The sequence below is a fragment of the Culex quinquefasciatus genome, chromosome 3, assembly GCF_015732765.1.
Source record: "Culex quinquefasciatus strain JHB chromosome 3, VPISU_Cqui_1.0_pri_paternal, whole genome shotgun sequence".
In the NCBI taxonomy this organism is placed as follows: domain Eukaryota; kingdom Metazoa; phylum Arthropoda; class Insecta; order Diptera; family Culicidae; genus Culex; species Culex quinquefasciatus.
Genome location: NC_051863.1, coordinates 33,066,765 through 33,093,085, shown reverse-complemented (window position 1 = coordinate 33,093,085; position 26,321 = coordinate 33,066,765). Strand labels below are relative to the sequence as shown.

At 39.4% G+C, this 26,321-nt stretch overlaps 1 protein-coding gene across 2 annotated transcripts; it reads left to right on the top strand.

Moving 5' to 3' along the window:
* The first annotated feature begins 3,430 nt into the window (after positions 1–3,430).
* On the top strand, positions 3,431–26,281 carry LOC6045177 (nucleolar protein dao-5). Of its 2 annotated transcripts, XM_038266431.1 has the most exons (8): positions 3,431–3,928; positions 12,486–13,800; positions 13,867–15,143; positions 15,216–16,599; positions 24,806–24,975; positions 25,038–25,189; positions 25,250–25,459; positions 25,524–26,281. In XM_038266431.1, the coding sequence occupies exons 1-8, from the start codon at positions 3,880–3,882 to the stop codon at positions 25,983–25,985; spliced, it is 5,019 nt and encodes a 1,672-aa protein (XP_038122359.1). In that variant the 5' UTR covers positions 3,431–3,879; the 3' UTR covers positions 25,986–26,281. The 2 variants fall into 2 exon arrangements, with proteins under 2 accessions (XP_038122359.1, XP_038122360.1); XM_038266432.1 differs by lacking the exons at positions 24,806–24,975; positions 25,038–25,189; positions 25,250–25,459; positions 25,524–26,281 and adding an exon at positions 18,527–20,265 and having other exon boundaries at positions 3,432–3,928.
* The last annotated feature ends 40 nt before the right edge of the window (positions 26,282–26,321 follow it).

Sequence of the window (26,321 nt, the reverse complement as noted above, 5' to 3'; positions counted from 1 at the left end):
CTGGTGCGTTTAGATTGCATCCGAAATGTCATCTTTTCTTCTTTTAGTCTGGAGTTTTTTTTTTTTTTTTTTTTTTTGAAAAGGTCGAATAAACCAAATTTTCAGTTTTTGCTTTTTGGGTGTTTTTTAACACCCCTGACTCAAGGGGGTTTTAAAAACACCCAAAAAGCAAAAACTGAAAATTTGGTTTATTGGACCTTTTAAAAAATAACTCCAGTTGTAATTTAAGATATATTTGAAAATTTAAAAAAAATTGGAAAATTGTCATTCAAATCCGTTTACAAAAGCACCGATGAGGTAAAGTGATATAGAGGGCCGTAATTTTTGTAATTTCTGTAATTTTGTGAGTCGTTTACTTTTGTGATTTTTTAAATGTTTTGTAATGTTTGTAATTTGCTATGCATTTTTTTTACAAAATTTTAGTTATTTTCGTACTTTTGTGTTTTTGTATAGTCATTTGTAGATTTTTACATTTTTTTTCGTTGTCTGATCCTTGATTGTTTCGATTGTATGATCCCAACACTACGCTACAAGTGATTTAGAATGTTTTAAAATTAAGATGGCGGCCAAAATGGCAGTGATTAAACATTGAAAAAAAAATCCATTTTGTAATTTAATATTCAATCAACTATTGAAATCTGACTAAAATGGGGTTGCGAAAATAAAATGAGCATTTTTTTTTTGTTCGATTTGGTTCGATTATCCAAAGTTCAGTTAAACAAGGTAAAAATGGTCTATTATTTGTAATTTTTGTTATGCTTTTGCGTTTTTATCGAGTTGTCAAATTTGCAACATGGAGTTAAACTTTCTGTGAAGTTGCTGTGAATTTTTCCATGGAACTTCGAAAAGTTTAACTCCATGTTGCACGCACACACTCTCACTTTTAATTTCTCGATAAAGTCTGGAGTTTTTTTTTGAAAAGCTCCAATAAACCAAATTTCCTGTTTTTGCATTTTGGGTGTTTTTGAAACCGCCTTAGTCAGGGGTATTATTATTATTATTGTTGGTCTTTTTATAATTTGTTTGTTATTTTCGTTTTGATTTTTTTTTTGTATTTTTTATATTTTTTTATTTTACTGATTGCTTTATCGTCCTTGTATTTTTGCCTTTCTTACAAAAGAAAGGTTTAAAGGTTTGCTTTTGGAAAAAAACACTTTTCTCAGAAATCTTAAAAAATTCGTGCGCGGCGAGGAATCGTCCCAGAAAAAAATCCTATTACTAAATTGAAGGTTTAAATGCGCTCTCTCGATTGAATTTGGCCCGAAACCCGGAACTCAAAGTCTGATTTTTGAGAGCTCTTTTTCTGAACATACTTGAGCGTTGTCTGTGTCCGCTCTTAAAAATTTGTGTCTGGGAAGTTCCATCATTGGAAAACCTCTCGTAAAACCAGGAAGGTGCTGTGTCCTATCCCTCGCCTAGGCCAGACCAAAATCCATGATAAAGCTGACAGACCAAATCTGTCAGACCAAGACTGTCAGACCAAAGAGCAAAAAGTAAACAATCTTGGTCTTCGACGTAGGTGCACACAAATCAATAAAAGAAAATTTGAAAAAGATTTTATTTTTCAAATTCAATGACTGGGTTTGGACTGCAAAATTGAATGGACGTCAGAAAATGATTAAACAGTGCGGCGTCCTGTACAGTACACCGATAATTAAATAAGCAGTTAAAAGCATTATTCTTCCACTTTAATTTTTGATCGCGTTTTCGGTTTACACCTGAAAAATCTTGAAATTATTTATACGGATTTGTGATTCCTCTCTTTCCACCATTCCCTTGCGTAAAACCCACAATTTTTATATTTCAGATTTGTAACCATGGGGTCGGAGACGAACATTTTATTTTTCGATTCACAAAATTTAATTGCACCAATTACAAAAATTAACCAATTACAAAAATTAATTGCACCAATATATTTTTCGGAGTTTCATCATTTTGGGCGTCATCCATAAAGTATGTCACGCTCTAGGGGGGGAGGGGGGGGGGTCTGAGCATGTGTGACATTGCATGTTATAAGTATAGGAAAAGCGTGACAAAGGGGGGGAGGGGGGGGGAGTAAATTTTGGCCGATTTTAACGTTACGTACTTTATGGATGAAGCCTTGTGAGAAAGGCTCTATTTCACCTCTGGTGATATTAAATGTGGTTTTTAAATTGTTTTTTTTTATGCAATTTTATTATTTCTTAAGTTTGTTTTTTTTTTTGTAATTGGTAATTTATGTAATTCTTGTAGTTTTTCTTTAATGTTATTTTAATAATTTATGTAAATGTTGTTGTTGTTTTTAATAATTTGCGAAGTTTTTGTTCATTTTAAAATTCCACTAATTTGTTCTTTTTTTTGTGTAAGGCCAATGCAAAAAAAAAATACCCTGTTTTTTTGGGTCGACTTTTAAGAAGGGCGACATAAAGTTTGAAAAATATTTGCAACGACCTAATTGGGTCCTAAAATGAAACTTAGATTGCTGATATTAGTTTTTACAGCGATAAAGCTTACTTTTCTGAGTACATTGACCCTTTTTTTAACTCAATTTTGAAAAATTAACCTCACGGTCCTTCTTGACAGAAAAGTTCCTACTTGACAGCTCGTTCCAAGGGGACCATAGTTGATCCATCGAAAAAATGTTGTCTTGTCATTTTTATTTTTTTTTGCTTTAAAATGATAAAAAGTGATCAGAAATGGTTTTTGATCGTGTTTTTTACAGTTGTACATAAAAATTGACATATGGCTTTTGTAACCAATTTAAAAAAAAAAAACTTATTGATTTTTGAATTTTTTGCAATTTCAGAATTTTTGAAATGCGTTGTATTTTTTTTATTTTGCTATTGTTATTTTTGTATTTTTTAGTTTTTAATTCTTTTGATATTTTTACTCAAAATGTTTTTTTATTTGAAATTATTTGTATTTTTAGTATTTTAACAAATAAAAACAAACAATTTGGACAACAAACTTTGAAAAACTTTCACATCGGCCTAAACTATACAACTTTAGGTACGGGAAAGTAATGCACACAACAACACAACACAAAAGGTGGAGATACCCTAAGGAGAAAGCGTAACGCACCAACACCATCACACCTCCCAAAGCGTAACGGCATGATATCGCGCTTGCAAGAAAATTCCGTCCACTAGCGGCACCGCTCAAGATTCGCAAACCCATCGTCCATCTTGGATGGCGGCTTCGCTGCAGGGCTGCCAGTTGGTACCGCACTGGAGTTTGATTGAATCGTTTTAATGCCTTTTTGAAAGAGATGTTTTTCGGCAGAATTTCTCAAAAATGCCGTCCTATGAATAACTTAGTTGTAATTTATTTTAGTTTAGCAAATTCTTAATCAACTTGAATGAATTTTCAACGTTGATGAGCCATTTTGCGCCTCGCTGTCACCCTGACAGTTGGTAACGCCTGCGCGGCATTTTGCAGCGCCCCCTCCGTCAGCCTGGCAACACTGGCTCGCGTGCATAGAAAAAAGTAGCAGCGACTCGATTCGGGATCGGCGCAACGGAGATTTGCTCGGGCAGTTTTTCGCGTAAATTCACTCCGAAACCGGTTGGAACCTACGCCAGTGAGTGCGGTGCGTGCGGGAACAGTGAAATCGACCACCGGAACCGGAACACGACCGGTGAAAAAGCACTTCCAGACGCAACTTGCCACTCGCGGCTGCTGGACATTTTCTTCTTTGCCTTTTTTTTTGCTTGCTTGCTTGCTGTCCAGTGAGTGTGAGTTTGTGTGTGCGTTGTGGGGGTTAGAGAGAGACAGAGCAAGCGGGACGCAGCAGGCCGCGCCGGGAGTGAACGGAACAACAACAACCCTTGACTAGCGGCACATTAGTTTTGGAAGAAGCGACGACGATCATCCGGAGGAGCGTTTTTCGGTGGAGGTAAAATGGATGCAGAATCGACCGTGGCGGAGAAGATCGCTCCGCCGAACAATGGTGAGTTTGGAGTTTTTGTTTAGGAAGGTTATTACGAATTCCACCCCAAATCAACTCAATCTACCTGGCGAAACGAAGCGATAACTCGTGATCCCGTAATTTACCCATAAACCAACAACAGGTAATCAAAGGTTCTTTCCGATTCCTTTCTCCGGGTTTCGGTCGTCATTCAGCAAGATTTTGCCTGGAAAGATGCAAAAATCTTGACAACGAACTCTCCCCGCGGCGGAGTGTTGACACCAATACAAGCGCGCGCGGCGAGTGTGAGGTGTGCCACACAAACATTCTTCCAGCTTTTCGCGAATCGCGGTGGTGCGGGAAGGGTGGCCAAAAACAATGATTTGCAAGGAAATCATTTTTCTATTTTTCAAAAAAAAAAAAAATTGAGCAGCTTATAAGCTCCGAGATAACTTTTGATAGGCTGATCGTATCGAATCTATGACATTTCCCCGAAACTCACATTCCCGAAAGGACATTTCCCCGAATGCCACATGCCCGAAAAGACACTTCCCCTAAATGTCATTTACTCGAAAATCATTTCACCGAACAATCCAATTCCCTGAACGATCACATGCCCGAATGGCGACTTCTCGTAAAAAACCACTTTCCCTAATTTGCCATATCCCTGGTAATCATTTTCCATAAACATAAACTATGTCAAATTTCCATTGGAGTAAGCGGGATTCACTCAGTGTTTACAATTTTCCAATAAAGCGAAAAGAATGAAAAACTGACAATATAAAAAATGTAAGCTTTTATTATTATTTTTAGTTTAGATCCAGTTACATCAGGTATAACACCGCCGCTAACAACATCATCTTTTTCTTCAAGCATGCGACAATTATGCGTAGAACGGCAGATTAAGTTACTATTGCAGCAAAGATTTAAGGTGGGCATCGCGACGATCATGCAACAAATCAAGTTGATAGTGCTACCAGAGGAGCTTGAAGAAGAAGTTGATGTTTTCGGCGGCGGTGATAAATTCCGTAACATTTTTAATAGTTGCCGAATCTTGTTGCACTCTTCGGCAAAGTTGTTCCCTGAAACACGAAAAATGTCTTTAAAATTAGTCGATTGTGGACGGTGGAGCAGCGCGCACGCCTTGCAGGATTATTCTTGTTTTGAGCGTCATTTTTTTCGGTGATTGGTGTTTTTGTGTGCTTTAATTAAGGCTACACTAATTGTTTTGTGAAGCCCTTCCTATATGACGTCATACTTTTATCATTGTTGATCGGAAGGCATGCCGCCGGTTTAGTTTGTTTATGTCAGGGGTGCTCAAAGTTTTTAGATGCCGGGCCAAATTTCAAACTCAGATGAGCTTGCGGGCAAAATTGAAAAAAATGAAAAATTAAATTACGATCTTTTCATTTAAAAGACTAAAAAATATTTCTATTGCTTGAATGCAACTGTAATGAGTTCGAATCCCAAGTTGGAAGATTTCTAAGTGCAAAGTAAGTTTGAACACATTCCATGAAAAGAGTCATTATAACTTTTAAATTAATATGTCATGTTTAAATTTTTGCTTTTAGTACAGTTTTCTAACTGAAAAAAAAATGAAAGTTTCAATAACATTTACTTATTATTTATTTATTTAATTGAAATTGTTGAATTAGAAAGATTTTTAAACAATATCAAATTAAACATCGGTTTTATATTAACAAAGAAAAAAAAAAAAGAACATAAACAGTTTGGAATAAACTTTTATTTTAAGAAGTATTAAATAACTTTACATATGATCAACGGGCCATTTTACACGATTATTCAAAATGGGTCCGCGGGCCACAGAAAATCACCTCGCGGGCCACGTTTGGCCCGCGGGCCATACTTTGGTCACCCCTGGTTTATGTTATTGTTTTAATTTAAACACAATTGTTTACGTTTTTCTTTTTGTTCAAATTCGTTGATCGTAATAGCAGGCCAAGGATTGATACCTAAGAGCATGCAATGGCACTGACCTTGTTGCGTGCTCTTCGGTTGACGTCCACGTAAGTAACATCCTGGAAGGAGCGTAACTAACTACATCCGTAGTTCTGTTAGATCATCCGAATTATCTTGATCAGAACAGTATAGCTCTGGTTCCTTGCGAGTGTCCTATTTTCTTACCTCCACGTTGGCTTGGTTTTCATGATGACCTAGCTGGTGGCCTGTGGAAACGGATCGTAAACCTTTGACCACCGCGGGTCAGAGTCGAGACGGCTAAAAGAAAGGGGCGCGACAATGTGGGAAAGGGAAGTAATTTGTGATTGTAGACGGTATTGTTTTGATTCGCAGTATGTTGAGTCAACTGCTGTGGATGTACCTGAAACATCGCACAACGGGGTTTCTCTTCTTTTCGTTTTTATCTACCATTAGAGAGCCTGGAACTTGTTAGAGAACGGACATCTCGAGCCTGAGGCACGGGAGCTGACAAACGTATGGTGCCTATCGAGCAAAATCCTTTGTGACGGTTCTCGTGCTTCGATTGGTGCTTTTGATTTGAGATGTCCGTCTTCGAATAAGCTCCAGGTTCTCTATCTACCATCTATATTCTGTTTATTTTGTTTCACTGATTCTCTAACACGCCTTATGTTTATTATCGTCCATTTGTTTTCGATTTTTCTTTCATGAATCTCTTATTTCTCAACGCTTTTCCACTCTATTTACTAATTGATGCTGCTGTAACAAACTGTCTGTTTTCCCTTAGTTTGGCAGCGATGTCAATTTTGTTTATCTTTATTTATCTATTTGAATAATTGTTCATCTGCCCTATAAATTTCCCTTATACAATCTAAGCTTGTTTGTTGCCTCTATTTATTATCTACTTCATAAATTACTATCTTTCATTTACTATTGATTCTTCAAATAGTATATTTCTTTCATTGTCCATTGTTTTCAATCTTCACCCTTTTCTTCAAACAAATGAGGTTCGAGCCCTTACTCAAATTTTGAAATGATTAAAGAATTAACACAAATATTACTATTGTACTTTTGAAATACTTGTATAAAATGCTTAGGACCAAAAATTGTAACAAAACACCGCGACAAAAGAAATAGCAACATATAAACACGACTCAACTCTAGGAATGATTTGTGTGTGTGTGTGTGTGTGTGTGCAACCAACCAAACGGGACCACGCGGTCGCTTCTTACAAATTGAGTTGTTTCCATGTATTTATAGATCTTCATTCTATACATACAAATAACTCGCATAGGCATTTGGAAGGTGTTAGCTCTGCCGAGCTTCGGTGACCCATTTCTACGCTGGCTAGCCGAGCGCGAGGTCCCTCAGCTTTTATCGACAAGCCCCGCCCTGAAGAACGTTTGCACCAATCGGGTTCAAACGTTATTTAGAACTTCCGAACCCTTGTCAAATGGACAAGGACCCAGCGCGTATATAGTTTGATAGTAACAGTATTCCTAATTCCAGGCGTTGCTCACCAAGCCGTGATGGCCTAGTGGTTAGCATTTTTGCTTACCAATCCAAAGGACGGGGGATCGAACCCCGACTCGGGCGACTTTGATTTTTCGTTCATGTTCAGTGTTTCAAGATTAATATTTCCTATACTTTCTCGTTGGGAGCAGATGGGAATCGAACCCAGGACCATTCGCTTAGAAAGCGAACACCGTAACCAGTCAGCCACGGCCGCTCCTTCTCAACTCTAGGAATGATTTCAGCAGAAAACAATACACAGTAAAATAACAACTAGTTTTTGAATTCAAACTAAAGATAAAACAGTTTTTGCTTTAATGAAAATTGGTAGGCACACTTTAAATGGTTAGGCGCTTATACTTACATCAAACCCTACGTAATGTACCACCCCCGGCCGAGTTAAAATGCGTAACCGGAAAAGAAGGTGTGCATGCCTGGCACGAACACTCAAAGCGTGTTCTAGCGTGCTGCTCGTACTGACTCAGAGCAAGGGTGAGATGTAGGTGTAAGGGCAGTGTGTGTTCGTCGGGAACCTAGTGCATAAGATCGGTCAAGGCCCGTTCTTACACTGAAAATTGCGAATTGCGAAATTCGTTGATCGTAATAATTTATTCCAACTGGCACTCACTCATCAAACTATCCATTTTATGAAGAGTAAAGCGTATTATATTAACTATTTTTGAAATAATCTCGCGTTATCAAATTTGTACCAACAGTGAAAATATTCTGATAAGTCCATCCCATAGCACTACTACTCGGTTGGCACGCGTTCGATTACAAAACTTTTTAAATAATCTATTATGTTCGCAGACGGCTGCCTAAGTTTTTTTTTATTTTTTTTTTTAAATTTTAACCGATAAGATTAGTGCGCTGACCACGGGGACGCGTTGTCTTGTTTTTGCATGCTCATTTTCATTTCTTTTGTGTCGCTGTTTGTGTGCTTGGGTGCATGTTATTATATATAGGTGATGGGATTTTATTAAATGATCATTATATTGCATTATTATATTTTATTGATTATATAACCACACTACATTTTACACTTAACACATAATACAAAACACATATGAAACTGAAAACAGGAGCGTTTGGTACGGTATGTCCACGCATCCTTCCTCCCCTGTAGGTTCTGTGAAATGTGATCCGTTCTCAGAATCCTCTCTGCCGTAAACACAACGTAGTAGGGCTGGCCGCTTTAATTTTTGCAATGCATTTTCGGGTGTTCTCGGATGTACTGCAATTATTAATAATGACAAGAAAAGTGCTTGGAGCGTAATCTAATCATAAGACTTTCCAGCATGCTTTCATCGGACTGGCTGCGTTTGTGTTAGATTAGATTAGATTAGAAATTTTAACCGATAAACAAATTGCTTATGGTCGCATTACCTACCACAGTGAATCCTGACCTCATACCCATCTGACTAACCCCCCAAAACTCATGTGATACTTTGTCGGAGGCGCAGCCGATTTAGCGGTCTCGGACTAACTTTCCCATCCACTTCCCCGTGCCTTACCACAGGTCGTGGTCGGCGTCGCTATTGATCAGCACGATACCGTCCTGGTCAGTAACGAAGTAACATCTACTGGCAGACACCGATGCTATGCCAGATACATAAAAAACTTTAAATGTTTGTTTATCCTATGACACTTTATTGAGTCCATTGTTGTAAATTCATTTAAATCTGGCATCTTTAATTTACTTGGTCAGTCGCTGCCCATTTAGTCCAGTTATTGAAAAAAAAAACAATTAATAAATGCTAAATAAAATTTTGAAGCCAATTTCTCATATTGCATCTCAAGAGGAATTTTCCCAGAGATATCTCCTTAAACCTCCTGTTTGCAAAAATCGTCAAAAGTTAACAACTGACTTGTACAAAGCATTTAACTATTTGGGCTAGAGGCCAAATTTTCAAAACACTTTCGGGCAATCTCATATTATTTATAATCTGAGCAACTTCATTGTTTTACCCGAGCTTTATATACCCTTCCTGTAAAGGCTTGTACATTAACCTCAGTTGAAGGTTCAGGGTAGAGAGAGTTTGCACTTTATTCCCCGATGTCCTCGTCAAAATTTCCAATCTCTAAATTCTCTAATTTAAGTTTCTTACCTAATAAAACTTCAAAAATGTCTTATTTTTTCTAATTGAAAATAGTAGCAAAAATTTAAGAATTTTAAAATGAAAAAACAATTGGGTCCTAAAATGAAGCTTAGATTGCTGATATTATTGTTAACCGGGATGACCCTTTGTACGACCACAAAGAGTTTAAAATGGATTTTTAAATCAATTTTGAAAAATTAACCTCCTTCTTGACAGAAAAGCTCCTACTTGACAGCTCGTTCCAAGGGGACCATAGTTGATCCATCAAAAAAATTTTGTCTTTTCATTATTTTTTTTTTGCATTAAAATGAAAAAAAAGTGATCAGAAATGATTTTTAATCGTGTTTTTTTATCGTTGTTCATAAAAATTTACATAGTGCTTTAGTACCCAATTCAGAAATTTAAGAATCTAAGAATTGAAAAAAAATATTAATTTGAGAATTTGGGAATTTTAGAAGATAATAAATTTAGGATTTCAGAATTTGAGGATTTTTGAACATAAAAATTCAAGAATTTGTGAATTCCAGAATAGGGTTCGGAAGCCCCAAGTAAATTTTTAGGTACACCGATTAAAAACACGTTTACAAACCATTTCTGAATACTTTTTTTTTTTTTTATTATTATTATAGAGACTTTACACCATTGTGCATTCATCTCTTCAAGGTGGATAGTGAAAGAGGAAAGATTACAGAGTTTAAAATCACTTCAATAATTATTACCATGCCTTTTTTCTAACGATTTCTGTCTATGTTTCAAATATTTAGCGGAATATTTAGAGAATGAATTATCAAGTTCTTCGAGTTTTTCTTCGTCCTCTTCTTCCAGGGATTTATAAGTTATCTCACAACACTTTTTCTTATAATATTTTGCTTTTATGACATCTTCATCTTCTTCATCTGTTGTTTCTTCTGCAGCCATCTCTCTTCGTTTTGTTGTCAATTCGTCATCCGCGTCCAAATATGCCTGTAAGCGCTTTCGGCGGCGGGTGTGCTTAGAAAGCACGGTCTCGAATCCATCGTTGTCTTCTTCGTCAATTTCACTTGTTTCCATTGCATTTTGTTCTGGTTTACTGTTGTTGCTTTTACTGCTGCTGCTGCTTGGCTCGGGTTCAATCGGTTGTGTACTGCTTTTTTGGTCCACCTTTTTACTCGAATCTGCACATTTTTTGTTCTTTGCTTTGAGTTTGCAAAGCGATTTTTTGCCTATAATCGTCACTGTTGCAGCAGCATTGTTTACCGTGATTGATTTCGGCGTTGGCTGTTTCAGCAACATCCGCAGGGTCCGAACTCCATTTGGGATTCCTGGGAAGAAGTTAATCCAGCGGTCGTTGGTGATGGTCAAAACTTCGCCGTATTTACTCATCACTTTGACTACGTCATCATTGCTTATGCCTAGAGGTAGGTCAAGCACACGAACTTCCGTAGCGTTGTTGTCCAGGTAAATCGGGATTTTGTAACCCTGATATACCAGAGGTTTGTCGATGATGGACGAGGCCATTGCTGAGTCGGCGAACTGCAGCACGGCTATTTTTCTTCTATTGCATAATTGCAATGCTCGCAAGTTTTCTTGGTTTACTTGAAGGTCTGCGAGAAATTTTTTTACAAGCTTCGGGCTTGGTTGGTTTTGGAGTTGACAAAAATCCAGAACCACACTGTTTTTGTCTACGGTGCACATTTTTAAAAAAAGTGGCGACGCGCACACAAACTGCGGACTGGCGTTGAGAATGCGACTTGTAAGGTCGGCGGTTACTTTGCAACTGCTGAATACTTTTTGCTATTTTGATGCAAAAAAAAGTTGACAAGACAACATTTTTTGATGGATCATCTTTGGTCCCCTTGGAAAGAGCTGTCAACTAAGACCTTTTCTGTCAAAAAGAACCGCGAAGTTAATTTTTCAAAATTGATTTAAAAATCCATTTTAAACTCTTTGTGGTCGTACAAAGGGTCATTGTACTCAGAAAAATAAGCTTTATGGTTGTAAACAATAATATCACAAATTCAAGCTTAATGTTAGGATCCAATTGAAAGATTTATATTTTTTTAAATTTAATTCTAAAATTTTTAAAATTCAAAATTTAATAGTTTTAGATGACTTAAATGTAAGAACTTTTGTTTTACGGATTTTTCTCTTTATTTTTTTTCCAATTTTAAAATTTGTTGACTCTTCAATCTTTAATTTTGTTTTTTTTTTGTAATTTAACCATAAGGCTGGTACAAATTTTATTTAAAATTTTTGTCTTACATTTTTTGAAAACATATTAACCGTACGGTTGCGCTTTCCAATTGATTTTCCATTGAAATGTTGAAGTTCGGGCTTGTAATTTCAACCTTTCTGGGAAAGGGTCATGAAAAGAATGTGCAAAATTTCTTGAACGGCTGATTGAAAAAAATGTTGTATGTTTGTTTATTTAAATAAACGTTTTTGATTGAATAAATTTTTACCCTCACTTTTCCCGCCTCAAAGAATTTTGTCAAAAAGAAATAAAAAAAATCTCTTCAATGTTTTGCGATTTTTAATTTTTTTGAAAAAAAAAACTTTGATTGCAACACAAAACTAGCTTTTGGCAACCCTGCCAGGTATGCTTTTTCAATCTCAACATATTTTTACGCGCACTTTATATGTGTGCGTGCACAAACACTAATTTTTTGCTCTTCTGCCTTCTCCTCCGGTTCTTGTTCTGCTTCTGATCCCTTTACGGCCAAGGGGTCAACGGAGTTTGGATGGAGAGAGTGGTGTGATGGTGGTTGTATGTGGAGAGAAGAGGCTGAGGGCGGGTGGGCAACGCAAAAGTTCTGCTGCGGGTGAGAGTTGCGAGTTTTGTGTGTTGTTTCGATGCGAACACCTTTTCCTGGTTCGTTAAAGACCGCGAACATTGCTGCTACACAGCCAGCTCACAAGCTTCTTTCCTTCTGCTTTCTTTCTCCGCCTGAGATGGATCCAAATTTGATTTATTAGTCAGGAAACCCAGATATTAGAGGTAGATTGGGTGCTTTTAGGGGGTATCTGTGCTGGAAAACAAAAAAAAATCTAACAATGTTCTATCTCCGCAGGTTCCGGTGAGGCGACGGATCCGGCAGTGCTAAAGGAGAAGGCCGCCGAAGAACTCAAGTCAGCGGCATCGCTCAAGGGCGGAGGTGGCGAGGAGACCACAGCAACTCCGGAAGCTGTCCCAATTGAGAAGGACGACCTGCTGGAGCGTCTGGAGAAGATCGACACCTCGTCACCCGTGACCATGACCACCAGCACCGCCACCACCAAGGAAACCGGTGACGGCGCCTCGGCGGCCACAAACGACGTTGACATGGAAAACGACGATCTGATCCAGCGGCTGGAGGCCATCGAAAAGGGGGAAGCGGAAGATTCGGCGACAACGACTTCTGCTTCCAAGAAAGAGGAGGACAAGAAGGAAGACGATCTTTCTCCGGTGGAGGCAAACCACCAGAACGGGTTGGACAAACCTGACGAGGACGAACTGCTCGAGGAAAAGATGGAAGTTGACGGCGCAGTAGCAGCGGAGGACAAGAAGGAAGAATCTAGCGTGTCGGAAAAGACGACGAACGGCTCGTCATCGGCAGATCATGACACGCAAGCGGCAAGTTCGGCCAAACGGCGCCACTCCGAGGACGAAGAGCTTGAGCCGTCGAGCAAGAAGGTTCACGTCGAAGAGGATGCCAAGAAGCCGGAAACGGTGCCCGCCGAAGAGAAGAAAGAAGAACCTGTTGTAGATGAGGTGAAGCCGGATTCTGTACCGGAGGAAAAATCCGAACCTGAACCGGTCGTAGAGGAAAAGCCTAAGCAAGAAGATAAGCCAGCTGTCGAAGAAAGCGTCAAAGCCGAAGAAGAACCGCCAAAGGAGCCGGAAACCGTGGTTGAACCGCCTAAAGAGGAAGAGAAAGTGCCGGAAAAGGAGGACGTCGTTGACAGTGCTGAAGAGTCCGTTGCCGAATCGAAGAAGGAGGAAAAGACCGCGACCGAAGAGAAGCCTTTAGAAGAGTCAGCACCTCCGCCAGAACCTGATCCTGTTGAAGAGCCAGATTCCAAAGTGGAAGAAGTGCCAGCTGTCGAAACTCCAGCCGTCGAAACTGCTCCTAAAGAGGAGAAAGAAGAGAAGCCTCAGGAAGTGGCTTCTGTTCCGGAGAAGAAGGATGAGCCGGTGCTGGAGCCCGCTGTTGAGGAGACAAAGCCGGAAGAGCCCAAGGAAGACACAAAGCCGGTTGAAGAGGAAGCGAAAGCTGACGAGGTAGTCGCTGAATCAGCGGAGAAGGAAGAAGTCGCCGTAGAATCAAAGGACAAGTCGGATGAAAAGCCAGAAGAGGTCTCCGTCGAATCTACGGAAAAGTCGGATGAAAAAATGGAAGAGGTTCGGTAAGTTATTTCCGGCAATATTTCGTATTTTTATCGGAATTGTAATGATTTTTTTACGATTTATAGGGAATCTGTCGAGGAAGCCAAACAGGAGCCAGCTGCTTCAACGGAAAAGATCGAACCAGTTGACGTCGAAACTGAGAAAGAGACCAAACCCGAGCCGGTTCCGGCTGAAGACAAAGTCGAAGCCCTTCCCGACACGGAACCAAAATCGGAATCGGAATCCCAGCCAGAGGAACAACCCACAAGTTCGTCACCTGCCGAAGCGAAGGAGACAACCGACGACGCCGCCATCAGTTCCTCATCGGAACCGAAAGAAACGGCTGAAGCCAGCCCGGCAGAGGCTGAAACCGTTACGAGTTCGGACGAGAAACCTGCTTCCGAGCCGGAAAAGGTTGTCGATTCCACACCAGAGGCAGCCTCCCCAGCTCCAACTCCGGCCGAACCGCAGGCCGACGAAGCGATGGAAGTTGACGCCGTCGAGCCAGTTGTGGAGGCGTCCACGGCCGCCGAAGTTTCCGAAGCTCCCTGTGCCAAGAAGGAGGCCTATCAGTGCACCGAAAAGGAGGAAGAAAAAAAGGAGGACACCACCCCGAAAGAAGAGGTTGCGGTAGCTGAACCAGAGAAGGTCACCCCCACGGAAGAGGATGAGCAAATGGAGGTAGACTCCGCGGCCGTTGCGCCTTCCCAGAGCAAATCCGACGGAGATGTTACGGAAGGCATGAACACTAGCAGCGAGGAGCTGATTAAAACTCTTGCCAAGGAGGGAGACGCAGCGGAGAAGGAGGAAAGTGTCGTCGATAGCGCGAGCGAAACGAACAACACAACCACGACGGTGTCGGCCCTGGACAAAAATGTGGACGCCGAGGAGGTGCCGCCGGCGCCGGCCGCCGATGAGTCCAAGGTGCTGGACGACAGCATCGAGTGCTCGCTGCCCACGTCCAGCTCGGACAAGATGGCCGATCGGTTGAAGCAGCGGTTGGATTTGATCTCGAACGGAAGCAGCACACCGAACGCGGCCGTCAGCTCGAGCAACGTGTACAACTCGACCCCGATCCAGAAGCAGTTCGAAATCAGCTCGGAGAACGTGAGCAAGATTACGCGACCCTCGGTAGACAACAGCCACCAGGAGGAGGAAGAGGAGCACAGCGCCATCGTGGCGGACAATTCGACGACCGTGGACGAAAAGGAAGCGGTGGCGTCTACCTCGGCGCCAGTTGCAGCGAAGGAGCCTGAACCCAAGAAGGAAGCTCCCGAAACGAGCAAGGAATCGGCAGCCTCGTCGGTGAAGGAAGAAAGCAGTCTGAAGTCGTCGGAATCGTCGGAGGTCGATTCGTGTACAGGTTTGTTGCACCGGGCAGGGTAACTTTTGGCTTGCAGGGAAGTGTCATTTAATGAATCTTATTCTCTTTCAGCTTCCTCGGCGCTAAACACCGCAGAGGAAACCAACCTGTACGCCAGCAACGCCCGCAAATTCAACGGAATCTCCTCCACGTCAGGATCCGAGCTGGACGACAAATCTGCCGTGCAGACGCCGGCAAATGTGACGACCACTGCAGCCTCAACCACAACGACAACCGCCGCCACAAACAAGCTTGACCTCACACAGGCCCTGACTTCCGAGGATGCGCTGTACGAGGTCAGCGTATGGTTCGACGGAGTGGAGTTGCAGTTCTTGTCGGTGGAGAAGGTGATGGAAAACAAGCTGGCAACGCCCGGTTTGGCCGGTTCCACCCAAGATCTGACCGGCATTGACTCGTCAAAGCAGTCCTCCAACGGTAGCGTGGGAAGTCTTGGCCCGTTCCAGCTGCCATCGGCGAGACCGGCCGCCGATTCACACTCAAGCGCAACGGACAGTTCGGGGACAATCTCCAGCCAGTCGAAGGCACCACTTTCCAAGGTTAAGCACACCGTCCGGGGGGCCAAGGCGCTGGCATCGTTGATGATCGAAGAGTTCACCAAGATCAAGCGGGCACTCAGCAAGGATGACGAGCTATCGGACGCCGAACTGGACCAAAGCAGTTCCAACGCGAAGACGCCCAAAACCACCGCCAAAAAGGGTGGTCGAGGACAGAAGCGAACCCGCACCGAGTCCGAAGCCGAAGAAGACTCCAAGTCGAAGCAAGCCTCCTCGAAGAGCGCCAAGAAGCAGAAACCGGACACACCCGTACCTGCCGAGCCGGAACCGCCAGTGAACCAGGACGATTGGTTGTGCTGTATGGCGCGGTGGTCCGACCGAAAGTACTACGCCGGCAAGGTCACAGGTTACAAGGGAGACAACAAGTACATGGTGCTGTTCGAGGACGGCGCCTCGAAGGCCCTCTCCAAGGACGTCATCGTGATCGGCGACAAGGACACGCTCCCGATCGTCGGCCACGCCGTACACGCGCTCACCGGGGGCGACACCTACGAGGCCGGTTTCGTCGACGAGGTCAAGCGGAACGAAACCACCAACGAAGTGTCGTACGTGGTCCGGATCGGCGAGGGCACCGTCGAGGTGACCGCCTCCGACCTGTATCTGAACGAGGAGCAGGCCAAGTACATCAACCGGGCATGCAAGGCCGCCGAAGGGGGCGCGGACGATCCGATGCAGTCGCCGTCGGCCAGCGGCAAGCGGGGCAGCGCGACAAACACGCCGATCCTGCAGACGCCAGACGAAGCGTCCGCCGCGGGTGGTGGCGAAAAGGGTTCGCGGTCGACGCGGAGCAAACGCGGCGGGGACAAGCCACAGACGCCGGTCACGCCCGAGGCTGGTTACTCGGGTGGCGTGGGCAAGGGCAAGGGACGGCGCGGTCGAAGGTAAGTGGAATTTTTGAGCACATTTTTTTTAGCGGCGTGGTCTTGGTTTCTTTGTGTGTTCGTGACACATTTTTTTGAATAACAATCAACAAAATAGTTTAGTTAATTTAGCCTTCACTTGGCTGATTCTACAAACTTTTCTCCTGTGTGATTGCTCAAGTTTGGACAATTTCTAAGTCCTTTAGTTTGATTGAAATTTGCTTTAACGTTATGATTTTTTTTAACAACCAAATAAAACAAATTAGGCAACAAGCTTCGGTGGCATAGCTCTTGAAAAAAAGCATGTCTAAACATGACTTTTCCTTTAGTAGCGCAGCTCGGATGGCATCGGTATTCCCTAAATTCTGTATTGCAAGAAAAGACGATTTGTGTGAATTTATCGCAACTTTGAAGAGAACTTTTCACATTTTCATCGACGTGCCAGCCGAACTACAATGCTAAAGGAAAGGATTCGAATTTTTGGTTGAGGGTTTTTGTCGATTTTACTTATATATATGTCATCGTCTGAGAGGCTTCGCATTTTTTCCGTCGACGTGCCAAACGGGTAACGCAGCTTTGTAAAGAATTCAAGAGTTTCAATCAAAATTTTGGTTTATATTATTTTTTTTGTCGAGCTGCCTTCCAAGCTACGATGCTTTATAAAGATTCCGAGATTGAGTTTAATTTAAAACTGGTTTATAATCACTTCATAGGTCGAAGTACCATCCAAGCTGCGATGCCGTAAAAAGATTTCTAGATTCAGTTTCATTTTAAAACATTGCTTTAAAAAAAAAACTATTCTGTCGACGTGCCTTCTGAGTTACGGTGCTAAGAATTTTTTTCAAAACTCAGTTTCATTCATTTACTTTGGTTTACACTCACTTTTTCGTCGAGCTGCCTTGTAAGCTGCAATTCTAAGTAACCAATTTCAAGATTTAGTTTCATTCGAAAACTGGTTTATAATCACTTTTCGGTCGACATGCCATCCGACATACGATGTTAAGAAAAGATTTCAAGATTTTCACTTTTCACTCAGACCATTGGTTTATGAAAACTGTTCTGTTGACGTGCCCTCTGAGTTACGATGCTAAGAAAATGCTTCAACATTAAGTTTTATTTCAGGTTTTTTTTATGTATGCAAACTTTTTTGTCGGGCTGCCTTCTGAGCTACGATGTTATGTAAAGATTTCAAGATTTCGTTTCATTCAAAAACTTTGGGATATAGAAACTTATCTATCGACGTGCTCTCTGAGCTACAATGCTAAGAAAGGATTTAAGATTCAGTTTCATTCAAAAACATTGGTTATAAAAACTTTTTTGTCGATGTGCCATCCAAGAAACGATGCCAAGAAAAGGCTTCAAGTTTCACTTTCTTTCTATAACTTTGGTGTAACATAACGTTTTCGTCGAGCTGCCATCTAAGCTACGGTGCTATGTAAAGATATCGAGATTCAGTTTCATTCAAATCTGGTTTTACTTTTCGGTCAACGTTTTTTTTTGAGCTGCCTTCTAAGCTACGATGTTGTGTAAAGATGTCAAAATTCAGTTTCATTTAAAAAAAAAACTTTGGTTTGTACAAACTTTTCTGTCGACGTGCCCTCTGAGCTACGATACTAAGAAAGGCTTCAAGATATAGTTCCATTCAAAACATTGGTTATAGACACTTTTCCGTCGACGTGCCATCCGACGTGCCATCCAATGTTGTAGATTCAAGTTTCGGTTTCTTTCTACAACATTGGTTTACAATAACGTTTTAATCAACGTGCCTTCCGAGCTACGATGAAAAGAATTTGGAAACTTTTGCACCGGAGAAAATAAAATTAAAGCTGAGCAAAATGCTGCTAGACGTTACTGCAAGTTTCAATCAAATCAAACATATTAGAACCACCTGTGGTGTAAATAACCTCGAATCTCCTATCTCACAATCTTTCCTCCCTTCACATTCTAGGCTGTCGTAAATCCGCGACGCGCATTCTTCGTGCGACGACGACGTCGAGAGCTCACGCCTTTTTGTGTGCGCGCGCTCGATGAGAAAAAAAAAAACAAAACTCTTAAGTAATATAACATCAAAAAACAGCTAAAAAAACAACACAGCAAAATCAGAAAAGAAAAACCGTTTATAGTCAATAGGAACAAAAAGTAAACTTTTTAGCTATACATATTGTACTCTCTCCACCTTCCCCCTCCACCCCTCCTTCCCCTACAATCGCATAATATCAGACGACACGAGAATGGAGACGCGACGGCGGCAGCGGGGCAAGCCATTCTATGTTATTTAGCTATAACAGCGTAAAGGAAAAGCGAGAGAGAGAGAGAAGGATAAGAACAATGACAGCCACATTTCGCCAGCAAAGTCACCAATCGTATATAAATTGAAAGTATTATTGAATCGAAAGTGAAACAAACAAAAAAAAACAACAGAAAAGTGTGAGCAAGTGTATTGAGAATATCAGCAAAAAATTACGCGTTTAGACTTTGTGAGTGGTGTTGTGTATAGACAAAAAAAAACAAGAAGAAAAAAACACGTTTCCATGTTTTAGCAAAAGAAACTTACAAGAAATTATAAAAGGAGACAAAAACAAAATTAAAAGAGATATTTGCTTTTCGGTGTTGGCATTTAGAGAAGGAGTCTTCTTTGCACTTTTAACAACACCTTTCCCAACTGAAGGCAAACAATATATAAAAATATGCAAACTCAAGAATTTGGTCGAAATTTTTGGCATTCCTACAACAAACTAGGGTAGGGTGGCAGTCGTCCGCTGACTTACAGATATAAGTTATTGCTAGGGTTTATTTTTTTCTTTCCTTTCTTTACAAAACATAGAATTAGCGTTAGATTCGTTCGCTTTGGCGTTCTGTGACAGACTATTTTAACAAACTGTGTATCATGCTAGAGGCAAAGGCAGATTAGATTTTAGAAATCTACAAACTATCCTCGTGGAAATAGAAAGGTTCATAATACTAAACAATGCAAATTTGTGTTCTATTCTATCAACATCAAAAAAACAACAAGTAGATTTGTGGTCTGATTTGAATCGTTTCTTCCATCTAAATTACACAAAATAAAACAAAAACACACACACACACTCCAAGATGAGAAATGCCACCGAAGGAAGAAGGTCTCTCCTCTTCACTCTACATCCCACACTCATCAATTCTTCCTGTTTTGTGACAAACAAAAAAAAACAAACAGCAGCTGAATGAAAATAACTAATCTCTCCAGCATAAAAACGCAATTGAATAGTGTAATAGCATTTAAGAGGATAATCGTAAATCAATTAGATCACACACTCACACACGCTACTAGTGTTGGTGTCAACAACAACAACAACTAAACACACACACAGACATATTATGCAGCAACTGAAAGGGAAGCAACCGTTTGTAATTTAGAGAAACAGAATCAATGGAAAAAAAAACCGGACAGAAACATAAACATCCGTAGAATATTTACTAAATGTTCCACAAGCGTAGAAGAATGAAATTCCTACACCACGAAATTGGCTGGCACACACAAAAATAACAAAAACCTGTTCGTCGTGAAATTATGAAGGAAGATGAAGGAAATCTCACTCTGCTAATATCGGTATTATATATAAAGAAAGAAGAAGAGGGAAAAAAAACACACATGGAAAGGAAGGCATTATTCAAGTAAGCAAAGGAAAACACATTCAACAGAAACAAAAATACAAGAGCATTGAGCTGCGTCAGAAAAAAAAAAAACTATACTGGAAATAGTAATTTTAAAAATTGAAGAATATAAAAATAATAAAAACGTAATTATTCTTAACGAATCACACAACAAGTTTTGCGTTTTGTTTTGCATTTTTTTATTTCTATTTCCGAGTCCGATAAGTCCCTTTGATGAGAGAATCCCTTGTTGTTTTTTCCACGTGCGAGAGAGAGAAAGAGAGAGAGAGAGGTTCAAGAAAGGAAAAGAGAGATAAAGTTGCGTTGCGGGAAATGCCAAATGTTTTGACCAAACACACTTTTGCTTTCTATTGTTTTGTTGTGCACTCAAATTGTAAAAATGCTTTCATTATTTTTAATGCTTTGTTTTAATGTTACGGTTGGTTGGTCTTTGCTGGCGAATAAATGGCAAGAAAGTGAACTCTTTTCCTCTCTCGACCTCGTCTCTATTTCTTTCGGTCTCTTTTTTTCTGCTGGTGGTCTTGATCTCTGGAGGGTTTGGCGGTCGCAGTTTTCTTTTCTATTGGTATTGTTGCTGTCGAATTTAAAAGCTGAGTAATCGTGCTCTGCACTATCTTCAAATGTTTTCGTTTTAGTTTTCACGAAAAAAGGCTGTTTGTGACGAAACGAAAAAGAAAAAAATCAAAAGTTCAAAAATCTAATGATCTGAAAAAAATATATCATTCGTAATCCATTATCAGAAGTCCTCGCCAAAATTAAACTCTGGATAGTCGAACTATTCGAAGTCACTATTTTTTATTTTTTCTCAAAATTTCTTTTTTTTCCTTAGCGTTATTTATTTGGCTTCTTGTATACATCTCAAAATTTCTTCAACCCAAAATATGACTCCATCTGATTTTATTTTCTGTTATCTAAGGGCATCTCCAGCGCTGGGGTGCAAATCAAATTTGCACCCGGCTCATGAATACCGAGATCAAATTTGCCACCTTGAAAAAACTCCGTCATCCCCACCGCTAGGGTAGCAAATTTGCCACCGAAAAAAGCCCACAGCGGGGGGCAAATATGGGTTTTATCATTTTTTGCTCTCGTTTACCTTCAAAATCAATAATTATGTGTTGATTCATGCCTAGAAATGCTAAACTTTTTAATCCTATTGAAAATTTCAAAGAATTTCATTTTTCGAAAATGTCGAAAGTTAAACCATTTGCTACCCGATTTGATTCCCACCAAATTTGCTCTCGAGTTTGTCCCCGAGTCTCCCACCGCGCGTGGCAAAACAGGTATCAAATTTGATCTCAAGTTCATCTGTAGAAGAAAAATATGTGTCGGTACCTGTCGGGTACTCATTTTCTGATACCCGACAAGTACCGGCAAGCCGGGGGCAAAGTTTTGAATGCGTGTTTCGGAGATATTTGTATGTCTGCTCTTGTGTATGATTCAAAAATTTAAAAATTCAAAAATTCCAAAATTTAAAAATTCAAAAATTTTAATTTTATTCAATCTTTTGAGTATTTTTAAGTTTTTTTTAAATTTTTCTAAATTTTTATTTTTTTTCATTTTCTTTAAAATTTTATTTTAATTTTAATTTTTTTTATTTTTTTTTTATTTTTCAATTATTTATGTTTTTAATTGTTATGTTAATTTTTATTAGTTTTTTTTTTTTATTTTGATTTTTTTTATCTTTTTTATTTTCTTATTTTTTTTATTTCTTTTGATTTTCTTAATTTTTTTTCAAATTTTAATTTTTTTTATTTTGTCATTTTTTAATTTTTTAATTATTTTTTTTTATTTTTTATTATTTTTATAAAGTTTTAATTTTATTATTTTTTTATTATTTAATTTTTTTTTATTTTTCAATTTTTTTTATTTTTTTATTTTTTTCAAATTTTTTTAAATTTTTTTAATTTTTTCAATTTCTTTAATTTTTTTAAACATTTTTAATTTAAAAAAAAAATATTTTTTTTAAATTTTTTGAATTTTTTCAATTTTTTTAAGTTTTTTCATTTTTTTGTTAAATTTTTTAATTTTTTTTAATTTTTATATTTTTTTTAATTTTTTAATTTTTTTTTATTTTCTTTAATTTTTTAATTTTTCTTAAGTTTTTTTATTTTTTATTTTTTTTTAAATCTCTTTAATTTTTTTTCAATTTTATAATTTTTTTAGCTTTTTTAATTTTCTTTGATATTTTTTTTAATTTTTTATTTTTTGATTTTTTACACATAAAAAACAATTTAATTTTTTTCCGTGCAAGATTCAGTTTTCCGTGCATCATTCCATTTGCCGCAGTAGAGCAGTTCTCTAGGATTTCGGTCATTCGATTTTTTTTGTATTTTTTAATCCGACTGAAACTTTTTTGATGCCTTCGGTATGCCCAAAGAAGCCATTTTGCATCATTAGTTTGTCCATATAATTTTCCATACAAATTTCGCAACTGTCCATATAAAAATGATTTATGAAAATTCAAAAATCTGTATCTTTTGAAGGAATTTTTTGATCGATTTGGTGTCTGCGGCAAAGTTGTAGGTATGGATACGGACTACACTGAAAAAAAATGATACACGGTAAAAAAAATGGTGATTTTTTATTTAAATTTTTATCACTAAAACTTGATTTGCAAAAAAACACTATTTTTAATTTTTTTATTTTTTGATATGTTTTAGAGGACATAAAATGCCAACTTTTCAGAAATTTCCAGGTTGTGGTTTAAAAACAGGAAAATTGATGTTTGAGTCTCACCCAAACAACCCACCATTTTTTAATGTCGATATCTCAGCAACTAATGGTCCGATTTTCAATGTTAATATATGAAACATTTGTGAAATTTTCCGATCTTTTCGAAAACATTATTTTCTAACATTTTAAAAGGGCGTAATATTCACCATTAGTTGCTGAGATATCGACATTAAAAAATGGTGCACTAATTTAAAAAAATGAAAAACTGCGACTATTTTCACAAAAGTCACCTAAATATGGATTTAACTTGAAAACGGTGCACTTTATCAAAATTTCAGTAAAGTACTTTTTGATTGCAAATTTGATTTTACATCGAAAAATGAAGTTGAAAAAATTTTGCGACCAATATTTCGATTTTTTGAAAAAATCAGTATTGATTAAAAAATTCATAACTCGGTCAATGATTTTTTGCACAACCTGGAAATTTCTGAAAAGTTGGCATTTTATGTCCTCTAAAACATATCAAAAAATAAAAAAATAAAAAATAGTGTTTTTTTGCAAATCAAATTTTAGTGATAAAAAGTTAAATAAAAAAATCACCAAATTTTTTTTACCGTGTATCATTTTTTTCCAGTGTAGTCCGTATCCATACCTACAATTTTGCCGAAGACACCAAATCGATCAAAAAATTTTTGTATGGACAGCTGCCAAATTTGTATGGAAAAATATATGGACAAACTAATGATGCAAAATGGCTTCTTTGGGCATACCGAAAGCACCAAAAAAGTTTCAGTCGGATAAAAAAATACAAAAATTAAAATTGAAGAAAAAAGACCGATTTCGTAGAGGATTGCTCAGTAGCAAACCAGCAGAATAACGGGTAGCAAAGTGAAATCTCGAAGAACTGAGAGCAAATTTGCTACCGCGACAGGTACCGCGGTGGGGTTGATGTCGGGTGCAAATTTGATTTGCTTCGATGTTTGCTACCCGCGCTGGAGATGCACTAAGATGGTAGAATTTTAAAATTTACTTTAGGATTTTTTATTTATTTGTTTTTACAGACTTTTACGACAAGGTTTTTTTTTTTGAAAAAGTGATGGTTGACCATTTTTGACTAGTTTTCAAAGTTTCGTGTGGTTTTCAAGGTATTTTTTTACATGGATTTTTTTCGATGGAGGAAAAGTGAAAAACGTGGTAGCGACGCCATCTCGCTATGGCTTAATGGGTTATAGACTTAAGGAGGTATTAGACTATGGCAAACAAACAAACTCACGCTTTTTTTTTGTGTTTGACAATCTTCTTTGCGGCAAACTCGCAAACAATACAAAATGTACGCAAGCTGACGTTTCTGCAAACAAATGTTGGCAAACAAACAACTCAGACAAACTGTCAAATTGTGCGAGTGTGTTTGTTTGCGGTAGTCTAATACCTCCAATGTTATCGAGGCAAGATCGACCGATCTATCTTTGTAAGTCCAATTTTACTTAGCCGTCGGGGCGTTGCATTTCTCGAAGGGCAGTGGATGCTGGTGTCAAGACAATTATCGTTTTAATTTTTAAATTTTACCTATAGGCTATAGCCTTGATGTTTGATACATATTTTGTGAAGATTTATTTTGTTTGAAGGCCGATTGTTTAAGTTTTTCTCAGAAGTAACATTATGAGGGCTACATTTTGAACAATATTTTGTTAACTTTCTAATTTTATCAGTCAGTGTAGAGTATGTATAGACTCAATCTTGAAACAATTTTAATTTAAAAATCAGGGCTGTGAAGTTGATGCTGGGTACTTTTGAGGACAAAATTCCTGTTAAAAATTACTCTAATATTGTTGTGACTCCTTTTGCAGACCATTATTTTCCACACCATTTCAACGCCCATTCAAGCTCGCTTTCTCCTCTATAGCAAAGCCCAACCATCTGGCAACGGGCCCGTCTCGATATCCGAATCGAGCGACATATCCGACACACTCGAGGAGGACATGCCCGCCCCACCCAGCCCGGGGCCCGACCTCGAGTCGGTGGACGGCGTCCAGCCGGAGTTGCAGCGCACCCAAAAGGAGTCGGAGATTCGAAGTTAGTTTGCAAATTATCCTGGAAAATAAATTCAATGTTAAATGATTGATTTTTTTTTTAAGAAATGTACCTTGTCGCAGAATACTTGGGCAATGGAAACGGACATACGCTGGAAGACGTGCTGGGACCACTGCCCGGAAGCAAAACTGTGTTTCGGAACAAACACTTCATTTTGACTTGTACCATTCCACCGAAGGGAATCTGTAGTACACCGGTAGGTTGAAACAGTTTTAAGTTCTTGTGAAACGTAAAATCAATTGATTTGATTTTCCAGGACAAAGACGACATGCGGAACAAATACCGGAAGTTCAGCTTGGTACCGTTCGTGAAGGAACACCTGCGACTGCAGATCGAAATGGGCGGCGGCAAGGTGTACGACCACTTTGAGGACATTCCCAAGGCAAAGTACAAACAGTGCAAGCTGATCGCGCCCCATCCCTCGGCGACGGCCAAGTACGTCCAGTGTCTTGCCGTGGACGTTCCGGTGAGTTAAAATTGCTTGACCGCTTTTCAAAATTGCTGAACCGAGTGTTCCCTCCCTCTGTCAGGCCGTTTCGCACGAGTGGATCATCGAGTGCTGTCGAACGCTCACCTTCCTGGACTACAAACCGTTCGCCTTGCCCGCCGGGTGGTCCTTTCTCGAGGAACGCTACATTCGCTGGAACTGCGGCCGAGGCGTCGAGCTCCGATCGACGGTCAACCCGTTCGTGGGCTATTGCATCAACATCGCCAGCCTCAACAAGGACTTTACCGAGTTTTGGAGCCGGGTGTGCAAAATGGCCGGCGGAACGGTGCGGCTCATCAAGGCCGAAACGGACCTCACGCCGAACCTGTCCGGCTTCATGCTAACCGACCAGGAGTTCCCCGAGGACATCAAACTGCGTGCCACCCGGTACGGGCTGCAGATCGTCTCGACGGTGTGGGTCGTGCAGAGTTTGATCGTGGGCCGAGTCTGCCAGCCCGATAGCCACGAGAAGCTGACGCAAATCTACCAGGACGACGACTATTAGCTGTGTGTTTTTTAAGTAAGTCAAACTCAATTCTTTTTAGCTATTGTTTTGTTCTGTTAAATCGTTCCCAGTAACTGTTGTTGACCGAAATCGGTCGGTGCTCGTTGAACCGTGAGGTGGAGTAATCACTCATAGGTAAAATTTCAAACAATATAGAAAAAATTCTGGCATTTTTTACTATCGTAAACTATCAATGTCGGAAAATGTCTCAAACTGACTAGTAAGTATTGTTTTCAATCAATTGTAAAACGCTTGACCAATAAAACATACACCTGACCTGAGTAATGAAAAATCAATTTGAAATTATTTTTATTTATGTTAATATTGAGAAAATCG

Excerpts from the sequence above, each read along its gene's own strand:
- LOC6045177 (XM_038266431.1), top strand. The coding sequence starts at position 3,880 with ATGGATGCAGAATCGACCGTGGCGGAGAAGATCGCTCCGCCGAACAAT. Across the intron at positions 13,801-13,866 it reads GAAAAAATGGAAGAGGTTCG|GGAATCTGTCGAGGAAGCCA; the intron begins GTAAGTTATTTC and ends TACGATTTATAG. Across the intron at positions 25,460-25,523 it reads GTCTTGCCGTGGACGTTCCG|GCCGTTTCGCACGAGTGGAT; the intron begins GTGAGTTAAAAT and ends TCCCTCTGTCAG.